This window comes from Tribolium castaneum, chromosome 10 (genome assembly GCF_031307605.1).
Source record: "Tribolium castaneum strain GA2 chromosome 10, icTriCast1.1, whole genome shotgun sequence".
Lineage (NCBI taxonomy): Eukaryota > Metazoa > Arthropoda > Insecta > Coleoptera > Tenebrionidae > Tribolium > Tribolium castaneum.
In genome coordinates this window covers 1,978,014-2,003,805 of record NC_087403.1, presented here as the reverse complement: position 1 = coordinate 2,003,805, position 25,792 = coordinate 1,978,014, and the positions used below count along the sequence as shown (strand labels likewise).

Sequence of the window (25,792 nt, the reverse complement as noted above, 5' to 3'; positions counted from 1 at the left end):
CATATATTATACCGTATTGTGTATCCTTTATTCTGTATAATATTTATTAAAGTCGCTTGTTGTAACTTTCCTACAAATTAATTTTTTTGTTGGTTGTGTTTTTAATTTATTTTTTAGGTTTTGCTACAAATGGTAGCAGATGCAGTACAAAAGGTAAGAGCATTTATTTAACGCCAAGTGAAAAAGCTTTGATTTTTGTGTACTATTTTTTCATTTCACAAACCAATAATTCCTTTATTCCCTTCATTTGAAATAATCATTGTTTACCTCATCCTTATATCCTTTTTTCCTGGCAAGAATGCTCTAAACCTCCACGTGGTTCTTGCTGGACAAATTAGTTATTAGCTAATTTGACCAATTAGAGCAATCCTTAAATATAATAAGTATTCTTGATTGTTTTTTACACCTTTAAACTATGTCGCTTGTAGTAATTTTCATGCAAATAAAGATTTTTTAATGGTGTTGTTTTTAATTTCTTTTTATTGTTTTGCTACAAACAGTAGCCAACGTGGAAGCCATAAAGGTAGGTGTATTTTATTGCTGTGTCGTATTTATTTATTTCTCAAACCAATAATTTCATAAAACTTAATTGCAATTAAAATCTTTAAATGCGGTGTTGAAAAGTGATATTTTGAGTGACACATTTTAAATACAGTAACTATAAATGAAATAAAACACTCAAATAATTTATTGCCACGTAATTTTGTCTTTAATTTCAATGAATGAAAGTGGCTGCTCAAAATTTAATGCAAATAAACATTTTTTTGGTTTCATTTTTATTATTATTTTTTTTAATGCTACAAACGGTAGCCAACGTGGAAGCGATATGAAGGTAGGTGTATTTTATTGCTGTGTCGTATTTATTTATTTCTCAAACCAATAATTTCATAAAACTTAATTGCAATTAAAATCTTTAAATGCGGTGTTGAAAAGTGATATTTTGAGTGACACATTTTAAATACAGTAACTATAAATGAAATAAAACACTCAAATAATTTATTGCCACGTAATTTTGTCTTTAATTTCAATGAATGAAAGTGGCTGCTCAAAATTTAATGCAAATAAACATTTTTTTGGTTTCATTTTTATTATTATTTTTTTTAATGCTACAAACGGTAGCCAACGTGGAAGCGATATGAAGGTAGGTGTATTTTATTGCTGTGTCGTATTTATTTATTTCTCAAACCAATAATTTCATAAAACTTAATTGCAATTAAAATCTTTAAATGCGGTGTTGAAAGTGACATTTTGAGTGACGCATTTTAGATACAGAAATTATAAATAAAATAAAACACTCAAATAATTTATTGCCACGTAATTTTGTCTTTAATTTCAATGAATGAAAGTGGCTGCTCAAAATTTAATGCAAATAAACATTTTTTTGGTTTCATTTTTATTATTATTTTTTTTAATGCTACAAACGGTAGCCAACGTGGAAGCGATATGAAGGTAGGTGTATTTTATTGCTGTGTCGTATTTATTTATTTCACAAACCAATAATTTCATAAAACTTAAATGCAATTAAAATCTTTAAATGCGGTGTTGAAAAGTGATATTTTGAGTGACACATTTTAAATACAGTAACTATAAATGAAATAAAACACTCAAATAATTTATTGCCACGTAATTTTGTCTTTAATTTCAATGAATGAAAGTGGCTGCTCAAAATTTAATGCAAATAAACATTTTTTTGGTTTCATTTTTATTATTATTTTTTTTAATGCTACAAACGGTAGCCAACGTGGAAGCGATATGAAGGTAGGTGTATTTTATTGCTGTGTCGTATTTATTTATTTCACAAACCAATAATTTCATAAAACTTAAATGCAATTAAAATCTTTAAATGCGGTGTTGAAAAGTGATATTTTGAGTGACACATTTTAAATACAGTAACTATAAATGAAATAAAACACTCAAATAATTTATTGCCACGTAATTTTGTCTTTAATTTCAATGAATGAAAGTGGCTGCTCAAAATTTAATGCAAATAAACATTTTTTTGGTTTCATTTTTATTATTATTTTTTTTAATGCTACAAACGGTAGCCAACGTGGAAGCGATATGAAGGTAGGTGTATTTTATTGCTGTGTCGTATTTATTTATTTCACAAACCAATAATTTCATAAAACTTAAATGCAATTAAAATCTTTAAATGCGGTGTTGAAAAGTGATATTTTGAGTGACACATTTTAAATACAGTAACTATAAATGAAATAAAACACTCAAATAATTTATTGCCACGTAATTTTGTCTTTAATTTCAATGAATGAAAGTGGCTGCTCAAAATTTAATGCAAATAAACATTTTTTTGGCTTCATTTTTATTATTATTTTTTTTAATGCTACAAACGGTAGCCAACGTGGAAGCGATATGAAGGTAGGTGTATTTTATTGCTGTGTCGTATTTATTTATTTCTCAAACCAATAATTTCATAAAACTTAATTGCAATTAAAATCTTTAAATGCGGTGTTGAAAAGTGATATTTTGAGTGACACATTTTAAATACAGTAACTATAAATGAAATAAAACACTCAAATAATTTATTGCCACGTAATTTTGTCTTTAATTTCAATGAATGAAAGTGGCTGCTCAAAATTTAATGCAAATAAACATTTTTTTGGTTTCATTTTTATTATTATTTTTTTTAATGCTACAAACGGTAGCCAACGTGGAAGCGATATGAAGGTAGGTGTATTTTATTGCTGTGTCGTATTTATTTATTTCACAAACCAATAATTTCAAACGTATTGTGTATTTTTTATTTTGTTTAATATTGACAAACGTTGCTTGTTGTAACTTTCATGCAAATAAAGATTTTTATTGGTGTTGTTTTAATTTTTTAAATGTCTTGCTACAAACAGTAGCCAACGCAGAAGCCATATGAAGGTAGGTGCATTTTTTTGCGTTTTATCTTGTGATGTGTTGATTTAATAGCTTGTGTGCCATATATTATACCGTATTGTGTATCCTTTATTCTGTATAATATTTATTAAAGTCGCTTGTTGTAACTTTCCTACAAATTAATTTTTTTGTTGGTTGTGTTTTTAATTTATTTTTTAGGTTTTGCTACAAATGGTAGCAGATGCAGTACAAAAGGTAAGAGCATTTATTTAACGCCAAGTGAAAAAGCTTTGATTTTTGTGTACTATTTTTTCATTTCACAAACCAATAATTCCTTTATTCCCTTCATTTGAAATAATCATTGTTTACCTCATCCTTATATCCTTTTTTCCTGGCAAGAATGCTCTAAACCTCCACGTGGTTCTTGCTGGACAAATTAGTTATTAGCTAATTTGACCAATTAGAGCAATCCTTAAATATAATAAGTATTCTTGATTGTTTTTTACACCTTTAAACTATGTCGCTTGTAGTAATTTTCATGCAAATAAAGATTTTTTAATGGTGTTGTTTTTAATTTCTTTTTATTGTTTTGCTACAAACAGTAGCCAACGTGGAAGCCATAAAGGTAGGTGTATTTTATTGCTGTGTCGTATTTATTTATTTCTCAAACCAATAATTTCATAAAACTTAATTGCAATTAAAATCTTTAAATGCGGTGTTGAAAAGTGATATTTTGAGTGACACATTTTAAATACAGTAACTATAAATGAAATAAAACACTCAAATAATTTATTGCCACGTAATTTTGTCTTTAATTTCAATGAATGAAAGTGGCTGCTCAAAATTTAATGCAAATAAACATTTTTTTGGTTTCATTTTTATTATTATTTTTTTTAATGCTACAAACGGTAGCCAACGTGGAAGCGATATGAAGGTAGGTGTATTTTATTGCTGTGTCGTATTTATTCATTTCACAAACCAATAATTTCATAAAACTTAAATGCAATTAAAATCTTTAAATGCGGTGTTGAAAAGTGATATTTTGAGTGACACATTTTAAATACAGTAACTATAAATGAAATAAAACACTCAAATAATTTATTGCCACGTAATTTTGTCTTTAATTTCAATGAATGAAAGTGGCTGCTCAAAATTTAATGCAAATAAACATTTTTTTGGTTTCATTTTTATTATTATTTTTTTTAATGCTACAAACGGTAGCCAACGTGGAAGCGATATGAAGGTAGGTGTATTTTATTGCTGTGTCGTATTTATTTATTTCTCAAACCAATAATTTCATAAAACTTAATTGCAATTAAAATCTTTAAATGCGGTGTTGAAAAGTGATATTTTGAGTGACACATTTTAAATACAGTAACTATAAATGAAATAAAACACTCAAATAATTTATTGCCACGTAATTTTGTCTTTAATTTCAATGAATGAAAGTGGCTGCTCAAAATTTAATGCAAATAAACATTTTTTTGGTTTCATTTTTATTATTATTTTTTTTAATGCTACAAACGGTAGCCAACGTGGAAGCGATATGAAGGTAGGTGTATTTTATTGCTGTGTCGTATTTATTTATTTCTCAAACCAATAATTTCATAAAACTTAATTGCAATTAAAATCTTTAAATGCGGTGTTGAAAAGTGATATTTTGAGTGACACATTTTAAATACAGTAACTATAAATGAAATAAAACACTCAAATAATTTATTGCCACGTAATTTTGTCTTTAATTTCAATGAATGAAAGTGGCTGCTCAAAATTTAATGCAAATAAACATTTTTTTGGTTTCATTTTTATTATTATTTTTTTTAATGCTACAAACGGTAGCCAACGTGGAAGCGATATGAAGGTAGGTGTATTTTATTGCTGTGTCGTATTTATTTATTTCTCAAACCAATAATTTCATAAAACTTAATTGCAATTAAAATCTTTAAATGCGGTGTTGAAAAGTGATATTTTGAGTGACACATTTTAAATACAGTAACTATAAATGAAATAAAACACTCAAATAATTTATTGCCACGTAATTTTGTCTTTAATTTCAATGAATGAAAGTGGCTGCTCAAAATTTAATGCAAATAAACATTTTTTTGGTTTCATTTTTATTATTATTTTTTTTAATGCTACAAACGGTAGCCAACGTGGAAGCGATATGAAGGTAGGTGTATTTTATTGCTGTGTCGTATTTATTTATTTCTCAAACCAATAATTTCATAAAACTTAATTGCAATTAAAATCTTTAAATGCGGTGTTGAAAGTGACATTTTGAGTGACGCATTTTAGATACAGAAATTATAAATAAAATAAAACACTCAAATAATTTATTGCCACGTAATTTTGTCTTTAATTTCAATGAATGAAAGTGGCTGCTCAAAATTTAATGCAAATAAACATTTTTTTGGTTTCATTTTTATTATTATTTTTTTTAATGCTACAAACGGTAGCCAACGTGGAAGCGATATGAAGGTAGGTGTATTTTATTGCTGTGTCGTATTTATTTATTTCACAAACCAATAATTTCATAAAACTTAAATGCAATTAAAATCTTTAAATGCGGTGTTGAAAAGTGATATTTTGAGTGACACATTTTAAATACAGTAACTATAAATGAAATAAAACACTCAAATAATTTATTGCCACGTAATTTTGTCTTTAATTTCAATGAATGAAAGTGGCTGCTCAAAATTTAATGCAAATAAACATTTTTTTGGTTTCATTTTTATTATTATTTTTTTTAATGCTACAAACGGTAGCCAACGTGGAAGCGATATGAAGGTAGGTGTATTTTATTGCTGTGTCGTATTTATTTATTTCACAAACCAATAATTTCATAAAACTTAAATGCAATTAAAATCTTTAAATGCGGTGTTGAAAAGTGATATTTTGAGTGACACATTTTAAATACAGTAACTATAAATGAAATAAAACACTCAAATAATTTATTGCCACGTAATTTTGTCTTTAATTTCAATGAATGAAAGTGGCTGCTCAAAATTTAATGCAAATAAACATTTTTTTGGTTTCATTTTTATTATTATTTTTTTTAATGCTACAAACGGTAGCCAACGTGGAAGCGATATGAAGGTAGGTGTATTTTATTGCTGTGTCGTATTTATTTATTTCACAAACCAATAATTTCATAAAACTTAAATGCAATTAAAATCTTTAAATGCGGTGTTGAAAAGTGATATTTTGAGTGACACATTTTAAATACAGTAACTATAAATGAAATAAAACACTCAAATAATTTATTGCCACGTAATTTTGTCTTTAATTTCAATGAATGAAAGTGGCTGCTCAAAATTTAATGCAAATAAACATTTTTTTGGCTTCATTTTTATTATTATTTTTTTTAATGCTACAAACGGTAGCCAACGTGGAAGCGATATGAAGGTAGGTGTATTTTATTGCTGTGTCGTATTTATTTATTTCTCAAACCAATAATTTCATAAAACTTAATTGCAATTAAAATCTTTAAATGCGGTGTTGAAAAGTGATATTTTGAGTGACACATTTTAAATACAGTAACTATAAATGAAATAAAACACTCAAATAATTTATTGCCACGTAATTTTGTCTTTAATTTCAATGAATGAAAGTGGCTGCTCAAAATTTAATGCAAATAAACATTTTTTTGGTTTCATTTTTATTATTATTTTTTTTAATGCTACAAACGGTAGCCAACGTGGAAGCGATATGAAGGTAGGTGTATTTTATTGCTGTGTCGTATTTATTTATTTCTCAAACCAATAATTTCATAAAACTTAATTGCAATTAAAATCTTTAAATGCGGTGTTGAAAAGTGATATTTTGAGTGACACATTTTAAATACAGTAACTATAAATGAAATAAAACACTCAAATAATTTATTGCCACGTAATTTTGTCTTTAATTTCAATGAATGAAAGTGGCTGCTCAAAATTTAATGCAAATAAACATTTTTTTGGTTTCATTTTTATTATTATTTTTTTTAATGCTACAAACGGTAGCCAACGTGGAAGCGATATGAAGGTAGGTGTATTTTATTGCTGTGTCGTATTTATTTATTTCTCAAACCAATAATTTCATAAAACTTAAATGCAATTAAAATCTTTAAATGCGGTGTTGAAAAGTGATATTTTGAGTGACACATTTTAAATACAGTAACTATAAATGAAATAAAACACTCAAATAATTTATTGCCACGTAATTTTGTCTTTAATTTCAATGAATGAAAGTGGCTGCTCAAAATTTAATGCAAATAAACATTTTTTTGGTTTCATTTTTATTATTATTTTTTTTAATGCTACAAACGGTAGCCAACGTGGAAGCGATATGAAGGTAGGTGTATTTTATTGCTGTGTCGTATTTATTTATTTCACAAACCAATAATTTCATAAAACTTAATTGCAATTAAAATCTTTAAATGCGGTGTTGAAAGTGACATTTTGAGTGACGCATTTTAGATACAGAAACTATAAATAAAATAAAACACTCAAATAATTTATTGCCACGTAATAATTTTGTCTTTAATTTCAATGAATGAAAGTGGCTGCTCAAAATTTAATGCAAATAAACATTTTTTTGGTTTCATTTTTATTATTATTTTTTTTAATGCTACAAACGGTAGCCAACGTGGAAGCGATATGAAGGTAGGTGTATTTTATTGCTGTGTCGTATTTATTTATTTCACAAACCAATAATTTCATAAAACTTAAATGCAATTAAAATCTTTAAATGCGGTGTTGAAAAGTGATATTTTGAGTGACACATTTTAAATACAGTAACTATAAATAAAATAAAACACTCAAATAATTAATTGCCACGTAATAATTTTGTCTTTAATTTCAATGAATGAAAGTGGCTGCTCAAAATTTAATGCAAATAAACATTTTTTTGGTTTCATTTTTATTATTATTTTTTTAATGCTACAAACGGTAGCCAACGTGGAAGCGATATGAAGGTAGGTGTATTTTATTGCTGTGTCGTATTTATTTATTTCACAAACCAATAATTTCATAAAACTTAAATGCAATTAAAATCTTTAAATGCGGTGTTGAAAAGTGATATTTTGAGTGACACATTTTAAATACAGTAACTATAAATAAAATAAAACACTCAAATAATTAATTGCCACGTAATAATTTTGTCTTTAATTTCAATGAATGAAAGTGGCTGCTCAAAATTTAATGCAAATAAACATTTTTTTGGTTTCATTTTTATTATTATTTTTTTTAATGCTACAAACGGTAGCCAACGTGGAAGCGATATGAAGGTAGGTGTATTTTATTGCTGTGTCGTATTTACTTATTTCTCAAACCAATAATTTCATAAAACTTAATTGCAATTAAAATCTTTAAATGCGGTGTTGAAAAGTGATATTTTGAGTGACACATTTTAAATACAGTAACTATAAATGAAATAAAACACTCAAATAATTTATTGCCACGTAATTTTGTCTTTAATTTCAATGAATGAAAGTGGCTGCTCAAAATTTAATGCAAATAAACATTTTTTTGGTTTCATTTTTATTATTATTTTTTTTAATGCTACAAACGGTAGCCAACGTGGAAGCGATATGAAGGTAGGTGTATTTTATTGCTGTGTCGTATTTATTTATTTCTCAAACCAATAATTTCATAAAACTTAATTGCAATTAAAATCTTTAAATGCGGTGTTGAAAAGTGATATTTTGAGTGACACATTTTAAATACAGTAACTATAAATGAAATAAAACACTCAAATAATTTATTGCCACGTAATTTTGTCTTTAATTTCAATGAATGAAAGTGGCTGCTCAAAATTTAATGCAAATAAACATTTTTTTGGTTTCATTTTTATTATTATTTTTTTTAATGCTACAAACGGTAGCCAACGTGGAAGCGATATGAAGGTAGGTGTATTTTATTGCTGTGTCGTATTTATTTATTTCTCAAACCAATAATTTCATAAAACTTAAATGCAATTAAAATCTTTAAATGCGGTGTTGAAAAGTGATATTTTGAGTGACACATTTTAAATACAGTAACTATAAATGAAATAAAACACTCAAATAATTTATTGCCACGTAATTTTGTCTTTAATTTCAATGAATGAAAGTGGCTGCTCAAAATTTAATGCAAATAAACATTTTTTTGGTTTCATTTTTATTATTATTTTTTTTAATGCTACAAACGGTAGCCAACGTGGAAGCGATATGAAGGTAGGTGTATTTTATTGCTGTGTCGTATTTATTTATTTCTCAAACCAATAATTTCATAAAACTTAATTGCAATTAAAATCTTTAAATGCGGTGTTGAAAAGTGATATTTTGAGTGACACATTTTAAATACAGTAACTATAAATGAAATAAAACACTCAAATAATTTATTGCCACGTAATTTTGTCTTTAATTTCAATGAATGAAAGTGGCTGCTCAAAATTTAATGCAAATAAACATTTTTTTGGTTTCATTTTTATTATTATTTTTTTTAATGCTACAAACGGTAGCCAACGTGGAAGCGATATGAAGGTAGGTGTATTTTATTGCTGTGTCGTATTTATTTATTTCTCAAACCAATAATTTCATAAAACTTAATTGCAATTAAAATCTTTAAATGCGGTGTTGAAAAGTGATATTTTGAGTGACACATTTTAAATACAGTAACTATAAATGAAATAAAACACTCAAATAATTTATTGCCACGTAATTTTGTCTTTAATTTCAATGAATGAAAGTGGCTGCTCAAAATTTAATGCAAATAAACATTTTTTTGGTTTCATTTTTATTATTATTTTTTTTAATGCTACAAACGGTAGCCAACGTGGAAGCGATATGAAGGTAGGTGTATTTTATTGCTGTGTCGTATTTATTTATTTCTCAAACCAATAATTTCATAAAACTTAATTGCAATTAAAATCTTTAAATGCGGTGTTGAAAAGTGATATTTTGAGTGACACATTTTAAATACAGTAACTATAAATGAAATAAAACACTCAAATAATTTATTGCCACGTAATTTTGTCTTTAATTTCAATGAATGAAAGTGGCTTGCTCAAAATTTAATGCAAATAAACATTTTTTTGGTTTCATTTTTATTATTATTTTTTTTAATGCTACAAACGGTAGCCAACGTGGAAGCGATATGAAGGTAGGTGTATTTTATTGCTGTGTCGTATTTATTTATTTCACAAACCAATAATTTCAAACGTATTGTGTATTTTTTATTTTGTTTAATATTGACAAACGTTGCTTGTTGTAACTTTCATGCAAATAAAGATTTTTATTGGTGTTGTTTTAATTTTTTAAATGTCTTGCTACAAACAGTAGCCAACGCAGAAGCCATATGAAGGTAGGTGCATTTTTTTGCGTTTTATCTTGTGATGTGTTGATTTAATAGCTTGTGTGCCATATATTATACCGTATTGTGTATCCTTTATTCTGTATAATATTTATTAAAGTCGCTTGTTGTAACTTTCCTACAAATTAATTTTTTTGTTGGTTGTGTTTTTAATTTATTTTTTAGGTTTTGCTACAAATGGTAGCAGATGCAGTACAAAAGGTAAGAGCATTTATTTAACGCCAAGTGAAAAAGCTTTGATTTTTGTGTACTATTTTTTCATTTCACAAACCAATAATTCCTTTATTCCCTTCATTTGAAATAATCATTGTTTACCTCATCCTTATATCCTTTTTTCCTGGCAAGAATGCTCTAAACCTCCACGTGGTTCTTGCTGGACAAATTAGTTATTAGCTAATTTGACCAATTAGAGCAATCCTTAAATATAATAAGTATTCTTGATTGTTTTTTACACCTTTAAATTATGTCGCTTGTAGTAATTTTCATGCAAATAAAGATTTTTTAATGGTGTTGTTTTTAATTTCTTTTTATTGTTTTGCTACAAACAGTAGCCAACGTGGAAGCCATAAAGGTAGGTGCATTTTATTTCTGTGTTGTATTTTTTTATTTCACAAACCAATAATTTCATAAAACTTAAATGCAATTAAAATCTTTAAATGCGGTGTTGAAAAGTGATATTTTGAGTGACACATTTTAAATACAGTAACTATAAATGAAATAAAACACTCAAATAATTTATTGCCACGTAATTTTGTCTTTAATTTCAATGAATGAAAGTGGCTGCTCAAAATTTAATGCAAATAAACATTTTTTTGGTTTCATTTTTATTATTATTTTTTTTAATGCTACAAACGGTAGCCAACGTGGAAGCGATATGAAGGTAGGTGTATTTTATTGCTGTGTCGTATTTATTTATTTCTCAAACCAATAATTTCATAAAACTTAATTGCAATTAAAATCTTTAAATGCGGTGTTGAAAAGTGATATTTTGAGTGACACATTTTAAATACAGTAACTATAAATGAAATAAAACACTCAAATAATTTATTGCCACGTAATTTTGTCTTTAATTTCAATGAATGAAAGTGGCTGCTCAAAATTTAATGCAAATAAACATTTTTTTGGTTTCATTTTTATTATTATTTTTTTTAATGCTACAAACGGTAGCCAACGTGGAAGCGATATGAAGGTAGGTGTATTTTATTGCTGTGTCGTATTTATTTATTTCTCAAACCAATAATTTCATAAAACTTAATTGCAATTAAAATCTTTAAATGCGGTGTTGAAAGTGACATTTTGAGTGACGCATTTTAGATACAGAAATTATAAATAAAATAAAACACTCAAATAATTTATTGCCACGTAATTTTGTCTTTAATTTCAATGAATGAAAGTGGCTGCTCAAAATTTAATGCAAATAAACATTTTTTTGGTTTCATTTTTATTTTTTTATTTTTTTAATGCTACAAACGGTAGCCAACGTGGAAGCGATATGAAGGTAGGTGTATTTTATTGCTGTGTCGTATTTATTTATTTCACAAACCAATAATTTCATAAAACTTAAATGCAATTAAAATCTTTAAATGCGGTGTTGAAAGTGACATTTTGAGTGACGCATTTTAGATACAGAAACTATAAATAAAATAAAACACTCAAATAATTTATTGCCACGTAATTTTGTCTTTAATTTCAATGAATGAAAGTGGCTGCTCAAAATTTAATGCAAATAAACATTTTTTTGGTTTCATTTTTATTATTATTTTTTTTAATGCTACAAACGGTAGCCAACGTGGAAGCGATATGAAGGTAGGTGTATTTTATTGCTGTGTCGTATTTATTTATTTCACAAACCAATAATTTCAAACGTATTGTGTATTTTTTATTTTGTTTAATATTGACAAACGTTGCTTGTTGTAACTTTCATGCAAATAAAGATTTTTATTGGTGTTGTTTTAATTTTTTAAATGTCTTGCTACAAACAGTAGCCAACGCAGAAGCCATATGAAGGTAGGTGCATTTTTTTGCGTTTTATCTTGTGATGTGTTGATTTAATAGCTTGTGTGCCATATATTATACCGTATTGTGTATCCTTTATTCTGTATAATATTTATTAAAGTCGCTTGTTGTAACTTTCCTACAAATTAATTTTTTTGTTGGTTGTGTTTTTAATTTATTTTTTAGGTTTTGCTACAAATGGTAGCAGATGCAGTACAAAAGGTAAGAGCATTTATTTAACGCCAAGTGAAAAAGCTTTGATTTTTGTGTACTATTTTTTCATTTCACAAACCAATAATTCCTTTATTCCCTTCATTTGAAATAATCATTGTTTACCTCATCCTTATATCCTTTTTTCCTGGCAAGAATGCTCTAAACCTCCACGTGGTTCTTGCTGGACAAGTTAGTTATTAATTTGACTAATTAGAGCAATCCTTAAATACGAATTTTTTTAAATTCGTTAAGATCCTAAGGGTCGTTTGTCCGAACATGATTTTTGTACAGTCAAAGGCCCTATTAGAGGGCTTGATTTCCTACAGAAATTAAGAAAATTGCAGGATATAAAAGGGATGAAAAGAAAATAAAGTTTTCGAAATAGGGAAATTTTATAGAATCTTTAAAAATTCATTAAGGTCTCAAGGGGTGTTTGTCCGAACATGAATTTTTTACAGTCCAAGGCGCAATCGGAGGGCTTAATCTCTTGCAAAAATAAAGAAAATTGCGGGATATAAAAGGGGTGAAAAAAAATAACGCTTGCAAAATAGGAAAATCTTAAAGAATCTTAAAAAATTCATAAGGTCCCAAAGGGTGTTTGTTCAAACATGATTTTTTCACAGTCGAAGGCCCTATCGAAGGGCTTAATCTCCTGCAAAAATAAAGAAAATTGCAGGATTTAAAGGGTGTGAAAAAAATCGGTTTGCAGTGCTTCAATATAAGAATAAAAAATTCAGAAATTAAATGCAGTCAAGTTTTAATTTTTAATAGAAACACATTACAATGGTCAAAAGATGATTTAGAGTCCGCAAAATAACAAATCGTCCACGGTGGTAGGAGTGCGCAGAGACGAAAACTCGTCACGGACGAGTCCAATCTTTAAATTAGGGGTGTTGGTAGAAAACAGTGGCGTGGCGTGGCCCTACATCTGTAGGGAATTCGTCTTAAAATTTAACATTTCAATATTACGAGTTATAATAAAAATACCAGTAGAAACATTTTTTGCAATAAACGCGTTTTTACTCGTTACTCATTGAGTATTTTTATTTATTCGACGTCTCTGCTTTGTATTTCTAGGAGATCAACGTGTATTAGCATTAGATATGATTTTTACTATTTCATCTTGCTATTATTGAATAGAGGAAATAGTAACTACTACAAATTATAAATCTCAAACCCTTCTTGATCATGGAATAGTTTTTTGCTACGCCACTGCTCAATCTCCCCACTCGATGAAGTACGCATTGGCTCCGCCTATCGTGGTCGTTTACGGAGTTTCCGAGCTCTAACACTGTATAACCTCTACTTACAGTTAGAGCTTGGGAAATTACAGAACAGCCTCGATTGTAAGATCAGGTGTAACAATTATTCTATGGAAAAAAGTATAGAAAAGGTAAGTGAAACAACACGTAAACAAAAATAAGAGATTGAGAGAACATATAGATGAATAAACGTAAAGCAGAGTATAAAACTGAGAGAAATAAGAAAATAATGCGGCAAAAATGTAAAAGTACGTAAAGGCACCAAATTGTAAACGTACTTTTTGTTTTGAGAGAAAAAGAGATGGACGTAAAGGTGAAATATAACTTCAAACTTTAGTTGACTTATACGCCCGGTATGTTTTGATGGAATCTGATGAAAAATTAGAGAATTAAATTGAAAAAAATGCTTTCTCGAGCTAATTCGTCGACTTTTGAACTGAAAGTATTTACGTTTTATGTAAATTATTGCAATTATTTAGTTTGTAATGTTCATTTATTTAAAAAGTTTGTGTTAAAATATCTGCAAAAGACGGTCAGTACCTAGGGCCTCGTGGTCCAGTGGTATAAGCGCCACTTTCGGCGGTGGAGGTCGGGTGTTCGCACCCGGATCACGGCAACAATTTTTCTATGAAAAAAAGTTTAGAAAAGGTAAGTGAAACAACACGTAAACAAAAATAAGAGATTGAGAGAACATATAGAAGAATAAACGTAAAGCAAAGCATAAAACTGAGAGAAAAAAGAAAATAATGTGGCAAAAATGTAAAAGTACGTAAAGGCACCAAATTGTAAACGTACTTTTTGTTTTGAGAGAAAAAGAGATGAACGTAAAGGTGAAATATAACTTCAAACTTTAGTTGACTTATACGCCCGGTATGTTTTGATGGAATCTGATGAAAAATTAGAGAATTAAATTGAAAAAAGTGGAAAAAAATGCTTTCTCGAGCTAATTCGCCGACTTTTGAACTGAAAGTATTTACGTTTTATGTAAATTATTGCAATTATTTAGTTTGTAATGTTGATTTATTTAAAAAGTTTGTTTTAAAATATCTGCAAAAGACGGTCAGTATCTGGGGCCTGGTGGCCTAGTGGTATAAGCGCCACTTTCGGCGGCGGAGGTCGGGTGTTCACACCCGGATCACGGCAACAATTTTTCTATGAAAAAAAGTTTAGAAAAGGTAAGTGAAACAACACGTAAACAAAAATAAGAGATTGAGAGAACATATAGACGAATAAACGTAAAGCGGAGCATAAAACTGAGAGAAATAAGAAAGTAATGCGGCAAAAGGCGCAAATTGTAAACGTAAGAGCATATCCTAATAAAGGCAAAATACCTTCTGTTTTGAGAGAAAAAGAAATGAACGTAAAGGTGAAACATAACTTCAAACTTTAGCGTTGAATCCTTAGATGACTTACTTCTTAAATTATAAAAAAAATAAACGAAAATATTAAATTTATCTCTAAAAATTTTTAGTTAACTGAGTTTGTTTAGTGAAGTCCCAAAACACATTGTTAATAAAAATCATGGCCCCCTACTACTTGTCTTTGTCGCACACTTGGTTTAACTCTGTCGTCTCCTTTAGCCCTAATAATTATGTATTATTAATAAATTAATATCAATAGTAAAAGACAAAATTGTCAGAAGATTGTATATTTTGTATTACCAGAAAGTATAGTTTAATTATTAACCAAAGAAGGTTTTGGAAAATTTATAAACTATCCAACTAAATTTTATCTGTCAAGTAAATTAGCCAAGATTCTTAGGTAGTTTGTAAACAAGCCACCATTTTAGTTGAAACTGCGTTTCGTATTAAAATAATCAATGCTTTGGCTAGTTTACAAACTAAACAGCTAGTTTAAAAACTAGCCAAATTTACACATTAGCAGCAACATATATGCATGAAGATCAGTTAATTTCCGGGTAAATTGTCAATTTTTAAACAATTACGCTATTCTTATACCATTGTATAAGATACATCTTATTCAATGCTTATTTATATATATAGTACTTACGTCAGGCACTGACTCTTAACTCTTCCGAGTTAACTGATTTCAGTTCGTAGATTCGTTGAAGTATCACTACTTTAACTACACAAATTCAAAAAGCACTTATTTAGTTATACATAAAAACACTCACAACAAAACAAAAGCACATATTCTACAGACGAAACAGACTCTCATGTTCACTGTACAGTATTGCTAAAATTGCAAGACGGACCAAAGTCGCCTGACACCTGAGTAGACCAATCAGGGTGCTAGTATCACAGCGCGTAATTTAAAATTAATAATGTATTCACTTGCAAACACACATTGGAAATTAGCGTTAAATCTAAATTTACCAAATGTTTTAAGACAAAAAAAAAATATTTTGCATGTGTTCCAAGTATAACAATCCTAAAACCCCTTCACATTCGACAAAGTACGCATTGGCTCCGCCCACCGAAGTCCATCTTCAACTTCACAAACTCTAGCATTCCTAACAGCCCTCGTGAAATCCCGAAAGCACGAAAGTCGCAATTGCCCGATTTCTGGCACAGTGCAAATGTCAAGCCCATGATGCAAAACTCTAAATAAAACTATTACTCAATAAAATCAGTGAAAATGAATAAAGTGTCGGAATTCGAAATAGCCCCCTTGCGGTCTTTGGACGACTTTCTCCTCGAGTCAGCCCGGTTCCAAATCCCGAACGTCAACGACTTGGAAAAATGGGGTAAAAGAGTCTCCAGCAACTTGCTCTACTACCAAAGCAACTATTTCTTAATGTCACTTATAATCTTCGTCATTGTCGGGTAAGGCGCCCCCAGCCCTCGACCCCAGTTAACGAAACCCCTTCCAGCGTCATCCACCCCACGAAAATGGCCTGTGGGTTCGTGGTCACCGCGGTCATTTTCATGGTGTTTTCCTACATCACCAACGAACGCTTCGCTGCAGCTCAATTCAAAAAGAAACACCCGATTGTCTCACTGTTGCTCATTTTGGCGGGCTGCTACTTCGTCGCCTACATGCTGAAGTCCCTCCTGGTTTTTTTATTCGGGATTTTGCTCCCGATTTCAGGTAGAACAACTTGCCCCCAAATTGAAAATTAATCACTTGTTACAGCCACCTTCATTCACTCGTCTTTACGACTGAGGAACATTAAGAACAAAATCGTCAATCGCGTCGAAAATCTGGGGCTAAAGCGGACCCCCATGGGGATTTTTCTTGAGCAACTTGGGCTTGATCAAGAGGGGTTCTAACCGCGTCAAGTGGCTGAACAAACTTAAACATTTTATCGAAAAAATCCAAACGTTCGTTAAGCGTCTGTTCACGAAGAAAAATGCACCCAAAAAGTGATTCCCACATGCCCTACTCTATTTTTTCATTGCATGGCATTATTATTTCTATTAGTAGTTGTAGTGTTTTTATTTGCATAAGAATTTTAATATATTGTTATGTATTGTTTTAATGTGATATTCTTACCAATGTGTATACGCGCTATCAGTGTGACGTAGACATTTGAGGTAGGTCAGCACCTTAAAGCTAAACAATCGCCATTTTCAATGCTTTTCTTATGGGCATTTAAAAGTTTTTCGTATTTCTTTAATGCTAGAAGTGTAGGAACATTACTTTTACAGAGAAATGATAGCTATGAAAAATGCAATGTCGTTTCTTAAAGATTTTAGCAACTGAGCTAATATTTCTGTAAGTTGAACACATAAATCCTTTTCTAACCTAACTTTTTTCAAACTTCAAAATTCAGTTTTTCTTAATTTGGACATCATATTGATGTAAATTATTATGTGGCCTTTTAAAACTGAGGGAAAAATGGTTTGCCACACTAATGACATTGGATTTCTTCTGAATGACGAATTCATGGGGTGCAACCGGCGCAACCCCAATAAACGGGTTGTTTTCTGTCCCCCTCCCCCATCACGAGGGATGAATAGCAGGTATACGAGGGTAGAGGGTTCAGGCACATACATGGTTGAAAGTAGTACGGGTTGTGAGTTCTGTGCTTCTTTCGTGAGTGTCTTTTGTTATCGTGTTTTTTCCGATCGTTCTCCATATCTTCGTGTTCTTGAATTTTTAAAATTCTGTTTTTCCAAGACATTATCTCATTTTTGTGGTACATCATTAGGTATGATTTGTGAATAATATTTTGTTGCGATACTTTGATAGTTCATGTGTAGTAGGTTTTTACATCACAACTATGGGAATGTGTTGGGCTCCAGATTGCAAACACTATAGTACTCGCGATAAATGCCATTTTTTTAGTTTTCCTAAGTCGGGAAAAGAACGAGCACTATGGAAAAAATTGTTGAGGTAATTTTTAATAGATGTTTTGATATTAATTTTTAATTGCTTGTTTCATTGTTAAATGTAGAAGAGATGTAGAACCCGGACCAGGAGCCTACGTTTGCAGCTGCCATTTTCGGGATGGAAGAAAGGAAAATGGTCCTGAATTATTTTTGCACAATATCGCAAAAAGAGCCTATTTTCAAGTGGAATCTCCAGAAAAAAAAAAGATGAAAAAACAAGGACTCCCTTCTTGTTCTAGTTCCGCTGAATCATTAAGGTAAAAAGTGAATCCTAGTTTTAAATTGATTTACAATTTGATCATTTGAATAGTGTTGATATACCGGAAGAAACAGTACCATCGACAATGAATTTAGAGGAAGTGCCATCGACGTCTACAGCCGTAGTTGCAGCACCAGCAGATATAATTCAAGATGCTCCGTTAGAATCTATGGGTGTGCAAGCACCCTTGGTGTCACATGCGGCTCTTGAAGCAGAAATGTATTTTCTCAAAAAGGAAAATGCTGAACTTAAAGCAAAAATACAATATCTGACAGTACGATTTTGCTATGAAAATGTTCAAGGAAATGACAAACTCATTGTTTTATATACCGGTCTTCCCAATAGCCAGATTTTCGAAGCATTGTTTCACTTAATCGAAAAGTTGGACATAAAATATTACCACAAATGGACAGTCCAAAAGTTAACTAGAATTGACCAACTCTTTTTAACCCTAGTAAAATTACGACTCAATTTCCCTCAACTTGATTTGGCGCAACGCTTTGGGGTTGCCCAAAGCACAGTTTCTAATATTATTTTAACATTTGTCCATGTAATATATGAAATTTTATATAAACAGTTTATGACGACAATGCCTTCGCGCGAAAAAAATAAATCTTGCTTGCCAACATGTTTTAGCAATTTTACTAATTGTAGAGCAGTTCTAGATTGTACCGAAATTTTCACTGTGGTATCACGTAAGTCTATGTCAACACAGAAATTAACATATAGTACTTACAAACATCATAATACTTTCAAAGGGCTAATTGGAGTTGCACCCAATGGTGTCATCACATTTGTAAGTGATTTATACGTGGGATCAACTTCTGATCAAAAAGTTGTTTTAAATTGTGGAATAATCGACATGTTAAAAACTGGAGATATGATTTTAGCCGATAAGGGATTTTTGATCCAAAATATTCTGCCACCAGGGGTCACTTTGAATATTCCACCTTTTTTATCAAATGTCCAATTTACACCAGAGCAAGTTAAGTGTACCGAAAATATTGCACGTGCAAGAATACACGTCGAAAGGGCAATACGCCGATTAAAATGTTATCATATTTTAAATTTTTTGCCAGAGTCTTTGTGCCACTATGGAGATATTGTTTTTAAAGCGACTGCCGCTTTAACAAACCTCCAATTTCCATTAATTAAAGAGGTAGCAGAATTGTTTCAGGATTGTGATGATTAAAATAATGTAAAATAAAAACCATCTATTTATATACAGTTTATTATTGTGAAATAAAGGAAATATATTGGTCAAGATAAAATTCTTTTAAAATATTGATATTTTCTGACCACCCCGGATCTTTTTCAATTTGAAATATCTCTGTGCACTTTGGTGTCCACACGACAAAGTAGCAGATACTTCGACCAGTGATGTGCATTTGCCCCTGTACTTGGTGGTAATAATTGTGATTGCTGTTAAGATTAATGTCCTCATTTTCATCCCTCCAATAAAAATATTTTTTATCCTTCAGGGCTTCAGACAAACTGTCAGTGTCCCTATATTTATATGGGCATTTAATTTCGAGAATCCCATCTTCTTCCACTAATCCATCAGGACTTGCTCCCAAAAAGCCTGATTCTTCCAACCTACAAAAAAAAGTAATATTACATTATTCATCTAAGTTATACGTGTTAATTATTTTCGACCTACCAAAATCCCGTCTCTTGGACTTTAAGATTCGTCGCTTCTTCAAATTCTCTGAGCGCTGTCTTCTCGTGGGTCTTACCCCACTGCACAGCAGCAACCCTGTCAAGCGAATAGCCTTCCGCCAAATTTTTAAATAAAGAGGGTGGGAATCTTCGTCTACTGCAAGCAGATAGTACCATGCCAAACCTGCTGGCCGTTAAACGATGTTTCCTTGCTACATGCCAATTTTCGTTAACATGTTGGCCCCGAGTGCACGCCTCAACCAGTTTAATGCGTGCCTCATCTATTCTGCACTTCTCCAAAAGAAACTTTTGTTTGTCTATGGCCTGCACGTATTCTAAGCTTTGTAGAATTTCTTCGATATCTGCAATAATTTTTCTGGCTTCTTCACTTGCTTCTGGTCTTAGGAGCCAAGTGAAGCCCACCACATTCGTGACGCCTATTTCGGCACGGAACTGAATAATTTCGTCCTCAGTAGAGGACCTAGACAGTGCCGTATAGTTTGATAATTTCGGCTTGTAAACATCAGCTAACTTAATGACTTCTGTTTGTGGTGTTGTTTTTGATGGGGCACTCCACTGACACTCAATGTCAGTAGCACTTACATTATAATGAGCATAATATAATGCTGCAGCCATATGATGGCAAGCCACGTTGCCCCTTGGGCAGGTACAATGTGCCGTCTTAACCCCTTCTTCTAGGTCATATGAAATCTAAAACACACTTTGTAGAAGAAATGTCTAACAGTTAAATAAATACAAACCTCCACAGTATAATTTAGCTTTTTCATGCTCGGTAGAACTTCTGCAGAAATTCTCATCGGTTGTACTGTGCCATCAAACCTAAATTTGGTGACGTGACCGCTGGTAAAAGCATTTTCTCCCCGAACTAAAAAGCGATTACCGTCCCCAAAAAATTTCGCAATAAAGTGAAACTTAACAATGTGCTTTTCTGCCACTAAAATGCATAAATATAATAGTTTCTCAAAGTATAATTAAAGCTTACTCACTTTCTCACCGACAACGTGGTTCCCTGTATTCTTTTATAAAGTTCGTATTTTCACAAAAAGTCACTTCTAAATTAAATTAAAGTCTCTAGTGGCACAAATTACACCCGCTGCAGCTATTTGACACGTTATTAACGCACAAACACAACCAAAAAACCGAAAAACGTATTACACCACATGTAAAAGACTGGTTGTTTAGCTTTGAGCAACTGACCTACCGTAATAAGAGTGGGGAGGTGACGTCACGACTGATAGCGCGTATTGTTTTATATTGCGTAATAAAATAAAGTTATTCGTAAAAATCGTTTATTTAAAAAAGTATAAAAGTGGGGTAATAATCACGTGACTAGATCGGAAATAAAATTAACTAGACGCCTTTTGAACTAAGTCGAAAACAGTAACGAAATTTTCGTAATTCCACATTTAATGAATGGTTTAACAATTTTGCGTGTATAGTGTTAATTACTTAAATTAGAGAGAATCACTCTAAAAGTGTATGGCAGTAAAGACTAGTTTTGACTTTGGTTTGCGGTTTTTGATGGTAGAAAGTGTTTATTGTTGGAATTTGAAAGCAAAAAAAATTAAAAAGTGTTATTAAACAGTTGTGTAATTAAAGACTATGTGATGGATCACTTATATGGAACAATTTCCCGCCGTTTATGGTTACTGTTTTCGACCTAACTCAGAGGCTCCCCCAACGATAATTTTACTTCCGCATAACAAAGCTATAAAGTGGCCGGCTTGCTATTTTTCTCCAACTCTCGAAGCACATTTTCCTCGGACTTTTGTATAAATTTCTTCACCACGTTGTAATAATGGTGCGTATTGTAGCTCCCGATGAATGATTTTATATGTTCCACTAAATCTAAATCACAAACTGGATGATTCTTGACTAACACATCGTTAATTACTTCGTCTGTTTCCCGATAATATTTACAATCGCCCTGAAAAAACAGTGATTATCATACAGGGGAGCCAGAGGTCTAGAACTTTTTTGCTATTTGAAATCTGGCCATGCTATTTTATTATAAAATAATAATAAATAAAAAAAATTACTTACGTCAACTTCGCTCAATAATATTTTGATTAGGCACAAGTAGAGTTTCTCAAGGCCTGAACAATCGTCGTTGAATGGTGCTTCCAGATGTATCCTACATTCGTTAATCCTGTCGTCTTTTTGCGTAAATGAGTATTCAATCATTTTGCATAAAGCTAAAGTACTGGAGACACAATTAATTGTTTTTGTAATTAAATGACTTACATTATACTCTTTTCGAACTTCTCACAATGTAGCATGTTTATTTGCCACTTATTTAGGAAATAAGACAAGGCGCTGCAACCGTCCGGCCCGGGAATCCCCGATAGGAAATTAACAATGCTTTCAGTTTGCCACATGAACATGTAAGCGAAAATAAAACAGTAACTTTTGATTGGATCGCGACAATTCGTTCGTTGCAACGCACTGAGAAGGGCCTTAAGTATTGATTCAATACAGGGTTGGATTTGCTCAGGTAGTGTCATAATACTGATAACGCACAAGCGTCCGAATTTCGACGGACAAACGGCTTCTTGTGGATACGGTTCTAGTAGTTTAAACAGAACGTCAGGTACATATTCAGCTAGGATTTTGCCCTTGATGTCCCTCAAAGTTTTAATTTGGAAGGACGCTTTCATCAAAATATTACTAATGAAAATGGTAGCAACTTCCATAATGCTACTTTCGTTAAAATCCAGGATACAGTTACACGCAGCCAAGAACCCCTGAAGCACCACGTTATTGTCAATTGTTTCGGGGTAAAACTTCACCACAGTGTTCAATAAATCAAATCCGCGTTCCGGAACGTCAACTTTCAGGCTTAAAGGACTGGGACAACTCTTATAAATCAGTTTTATCGTAAACGGAATGAAACTATCCTGGACTATGTCTTTACAACTCGAATTCACCACGATTTTACTTAGGAGAAACTTTACCTCTCGGATCACGCTAGCGTTCGAAATGTGCGAATAGAGCGAGTCTAGAATAACCTGCATGATACGTTGCGAGTTACGAGCCGCACTTTCGGGTGAAAACTAAAAAATTGTGTTAGTTTACAATTTTTTTGGACAGTGGTTACCTCAAAAAAATAGGCCATTGCTTCAAGACACAGGATTGACATCGTTGGCGAAAAAACCGAAATACTGAACAAACATTCAGTTATTCCGGTTTGAGAATTTGAGAATACCATTCGGTGGGGGTTGGATTTGAGTGTTGAGAGATGCGACCTAATTGCACTAAAAATCGTGTGAGATAAGGGGCGGAAACAAAAAAGAGGGAACCCCAATTATCCAGCTACAGGGTTTTTCTGATATTTTGTAGATGTTATTTATATTCGAGGACGTATTTCAGGAATTTATGATTATACAGTGTCTCAAATATTTTTTTTATTGGCATGCTATTATTTTTTGTGCTCATTAAAGGATAAAACAATTTTTTTACGGCAGATTTCCTCAAGATTTCCTTTGTTTTCCCTAATTTTGGAATATTTTGCAAAAATAAAACAGAAAATGTTCGTCTGTTGTATACTTTAGGACTTTACACACGTAAAATTTTGAAAATTGAAACATTTTTTTGTTAAACAAAGGGGAAAACTCCGAGTAAAATCTGTTATTTATGTTTATTAACTTTCTCCAATAAGTCAGAAAATTTAAAATGCTTTGCCAAAATAAAACAGAGTGTCCAATCAGTTTAAAAATTCCAACACGTTACAAAAGTTCCCATTACAAAACAATAAAAAAACTTTCAAAATTTCGTTTAAAATGCATTATCTTCAAAGGATTTACGAAAATTTTTCAGTGACAATGATGTTAAAAATTCGGAGCAGTTTTTCAAAACAAGACAGTAACTTGCAAAATGTCAAAGCATTTACAACCTTTTATTAGCAATAAATTAAGTCACAAATAAACATCGAATTTCAATTAAATAGATAACAAAAACAGACTTTATCAAAATTATATACGTAATTTGTTTTCAATTGTTGCGTTTTCAACTTTTTTTCAATAGGTATCCCACCTTCTAGCAACCTTGTATTCAATTCAATTATCATCAAAAAACCGGATAATCGAGGTTCCACTGTAATTGCGATTCTCACACTTACTCCAAACAGGCCAATCGGAGGGCACTAATTTGCGAGTTATAATTTGCCAAAATGGCATTCAAATGCCGACTCAAAGTGACTGGTGTCAGGTGCGTGCTGAATTTGCTGCCCACCCACAGCAGCCTCCCTAAAACAGTCCAATCCGGGCCCTGCTCAAGCAACAAATTCGACCAATGTTCAATATAATACAAAAAACTCTGCTCCGGTTCTTCAAAAACGTAGCTCAAAAGCCCAACCCCGAACATCAGCACTTCCAAAATCCGGTTATAGTAAACCTCGGAATTGACCCTTGCCAGGTTTGCCTCGGCTATATGTTTCTGCAACACGTGGTGAAACGAGGCACAAAATTTGCCATAATCGCACCGGTCCATAAAAACCTAAACAAATCGGGAATTTAAACCGGAAAATTGTTTTAATGATTATTACCAGTAAAGTGTGCCCGCAGCGGCCACGCAATGTATAGTCGATTTCGGGGCTTATATCAAGGTTTTCTTCCGTAAAAAGCGTCTCCTCGACGTTATCATACGCACACATCAGGATAAACAATAAATACATAAAATCGTTCAAACCATCGGTCAAAAGGGACGAATAGTTCGGCAAAACGAAAATATTGTTAATGAGGATTAAGATGTTCAGGATCAGTTGGTTGAAATTTTCAGGCTCGGTCTCATGAGCATCGCGGGGCACTTGCTTGTGCCCCGTGATAATCTCCTTGAACTCGAGACAACAGTTGAACATTATTTGCCCAATGGCAGGCAAACAGCGAGTCACTAGCTCCAAAACGGAGTCCGATAAGTTGACAACAGCGTGCGAGATTTGGTTGATTATTTCGCCCCTTAGTTTAAAATCGTTCGAACGGCTGTAGGGCTCACTCAACAACTTTTGGAAAACCTCAGTCAGACGGGAGTTAGTGGCCGAAAAAAGCGGCGTTTTCTTGCAACTGATGAGGATCTGGACCATGCACGAGATAGTGGCCGCTCGCAAGTCCATAGGAAAGTTCTAAAAAATACTTTCCCCATTTGTAAAACACTGGGAAGCCTCACCTCGTTGTGGAGCACGTTCAAAAGCGGCTCGATGTACTCGGGCGGAAAGTACATATTCTCGCTACAGAAGATTTTCTGGTTGCAACCCAGCCCCCTCATAAACTGGATGGCCCCAGTCACTTCCAGCATGTTCTCGCTCAGGAGATAACTCATGACTTTGTTATTTATGACACTGAAGAGGTTTGGATACTCGTTCACGACTAGGAGTTCAAGGGAGGAGAGAACCATCTGTCTGATAACATCATTCTCGTGTGATAATAACTCGATCAACGTCAGGCTCAGCTTCTGTCTCAGGTTTGGGTTCAGGGCGACGAATTCCTTGGCCCCGTAACTGTCCGCAACGTAGTTTTTGAGAAACGTCGCTGCCATTAGCTTCTCAGCGTACGCTTCCTCCTTGCTTTGGATAATCTCCAACAGGATAAAGGGATAATCTGGAAATAGGGAACAATAACAAAAAAATGAGGTTATGTCGTGCTTCAAACCTTCGGTCATTTCCAGAGCCTTCTTGCGCTCTTCCGTTAATCGCTGAATATCCGAGTGTGGCTGAAGGGCACAACTCAAAATTTGCGCGATTGCGTTTTTCAACGCTGGTTTTTGCCCCGACATTCTAATTTCGAATTAATCACATGAACGATTGAATCATTTGAAAATAAAGACAACAAAGTTGGGACCACAGAACAGAAAGGGTTAAGAAGTGATAATTCCCTAGTAAATCACTGGCAACACGAGAATCCAGCGCCTCTGGTGCTGAAGTGC

The 25,792-nt window shown here is 31.9% G+C and overlaps 3 protein-coding genes across 6 annotated transcripts; 2 read left to right on the top strand and 1 right to left on the bottom strand.

The window, feature by feature from the left end:
• The first annotated feature begins 16,135 nt into the window (after positions 1-16,135).
• Positions 16,136-17,080, top strand: Jwa. Its single transcript, XM_963319.5, has 3 exons — positions 16,136-16,428; positions 16,476-16,693; positions 16,739-17,080. Exons 1-3 carry the CDS (start codon positions 16,241-16,243, stop codon positions 16,873-16,875), a joined length of 543 nt encoding a protein of 180 aa, XP_968412.1. The 5' UTR covers positions 16,136-16,240; the 3' UTR covers positions 16,876-17,080.
• Positions 17,081-17,222: 142 nt separating this feature from the next.
• On the top strand, positions 17,223-19,478 carry LOC135267207 (uncharacterized). Its single transcript, XM_064359235.1, has 5 exons — positions 17,223-17,756; positions 17,809-17,941; positions 18,003-18,194; positions 18,248-18,891; positions 18,955-19,478. The coding sequence occupies exons 1-5, from the start codon at positions 17,417-17,419 to the stop codon at positions 19,386-19,388; spliced, it is 1,743 nt and encodes a 580-aa protein (XP_064215305.1). The 5' UTR covers positions 17,223-17,416; the 3' UTR covers positions 19,389-19,478.
• Ipo9 (Importin 9) lies at positions 19,412-25,738 on the bottom strand. 4 transcript variants are annotated; one of them, XM_064359232.1, is made up of 12 exons: positions 25,519-25,738; positions 25,037-25,467; positions 24,420-24,992; positions 23,994-24,370; positions 22,974-23,130; positions 22,121-22,929; positions 21,920-22,079; positions 20,863-21,803; positions 20,617-20,810; positions 20,279-20,566; positions 19,857-20,217; positions 19,412-19,792 (listed from the first exon to the last, which is right to left on the bottom strand). In XM_064359232.1, exons 1-8 carry the CDS (start codon positions 25,640-25,642, stop codon positions 21,585-21,587), a joined length of 2,850 nt encoding a protein of 949 aa, XP_064215302.1. In that variant the 5' UTR covers positions 25,643-25,738; the 3' UTR covers positions 19,412-19,792; positions 19,857-20,217; positions 20,279-20,566; positions 20,617-20,810; positions 20,863-21,584. The 4 variants fall into 4 exon arrangements, with proteins under 4 accessions (XP_064215302.1, XP_064215303.1, XP_064215304.1 ...); XM_064359233.1 differs by having other exon boundaries at positions 20,459-20,566; XM_064359234.1 differs by having other exon boundaries at positions 19,857-20,566; positions 20,617-20,741; positions 20,794-20,810.
• Positions 25,739-25,792: the final 54 nt, after the last annotated feature.

Coding starts and splice junctions, on each gene's coding strand:
- Jwa (XM_963319.5), top strand. CDS start 16,241: ATGAATAAAGTGTCGGAATTCGAAATAGCCCCCTTGCGGTCTTTGGAC. Junction 16,429..16,475: donor ATAATCTTCGTCATTGTCGG/GTAAGGCGCCCC, acceptor AACCCCTTCCAG/CGTCATCCACCCCACGAAAA. Junction 16,694..16,738: donor GATTTTGCTCCCGATTTCAG/GTAGAACAACTT, acceptor CACTTGTTACAG/CCACCTTCATTCACTCGTCT.
- LOC135267207 (XM_064359235.1), top strand. CDS start 17,417: ATGTGGCCTTTTAAAACTGAGGGAAAAATGGTTTGCCACACTAATGAC. Junction 17,942..18,002: donor CTATGGAAAAAATTGTTGAG/GTAATTTTTAAT, acceptor TGTTAAATGTAG/AAGAGATGTAGAACCCGGAC. Junction 18,892..18,954: donor AATTTTCACTGTGGTATCAC/GTAAGTCTATGT, acceptor ATACTTTCAAAG/GGCTAATTGGAGTTGCACCC.
- Ipo9 (XM_064359231.1), bottom strand. CDS start 25,642: ATGTCGGGGCAAAAACCAGCGTTGAAAAACGCAATCGCGCAAATTTTG. Junction 24,371..24,419: donor GCTGCGGGCACACTTTACTG/GTAATAATCATT, acceptor CGATTTGTTTAG/GTTTTTATGGACCGGTGCGA. Junction 21,804..21,919: donor TATTATTGAGCGAAGTTGAC/GTAAGTAATTTT, acceptor CTGTTTTTTCAG/GGCGATTGTAAATATTATCG.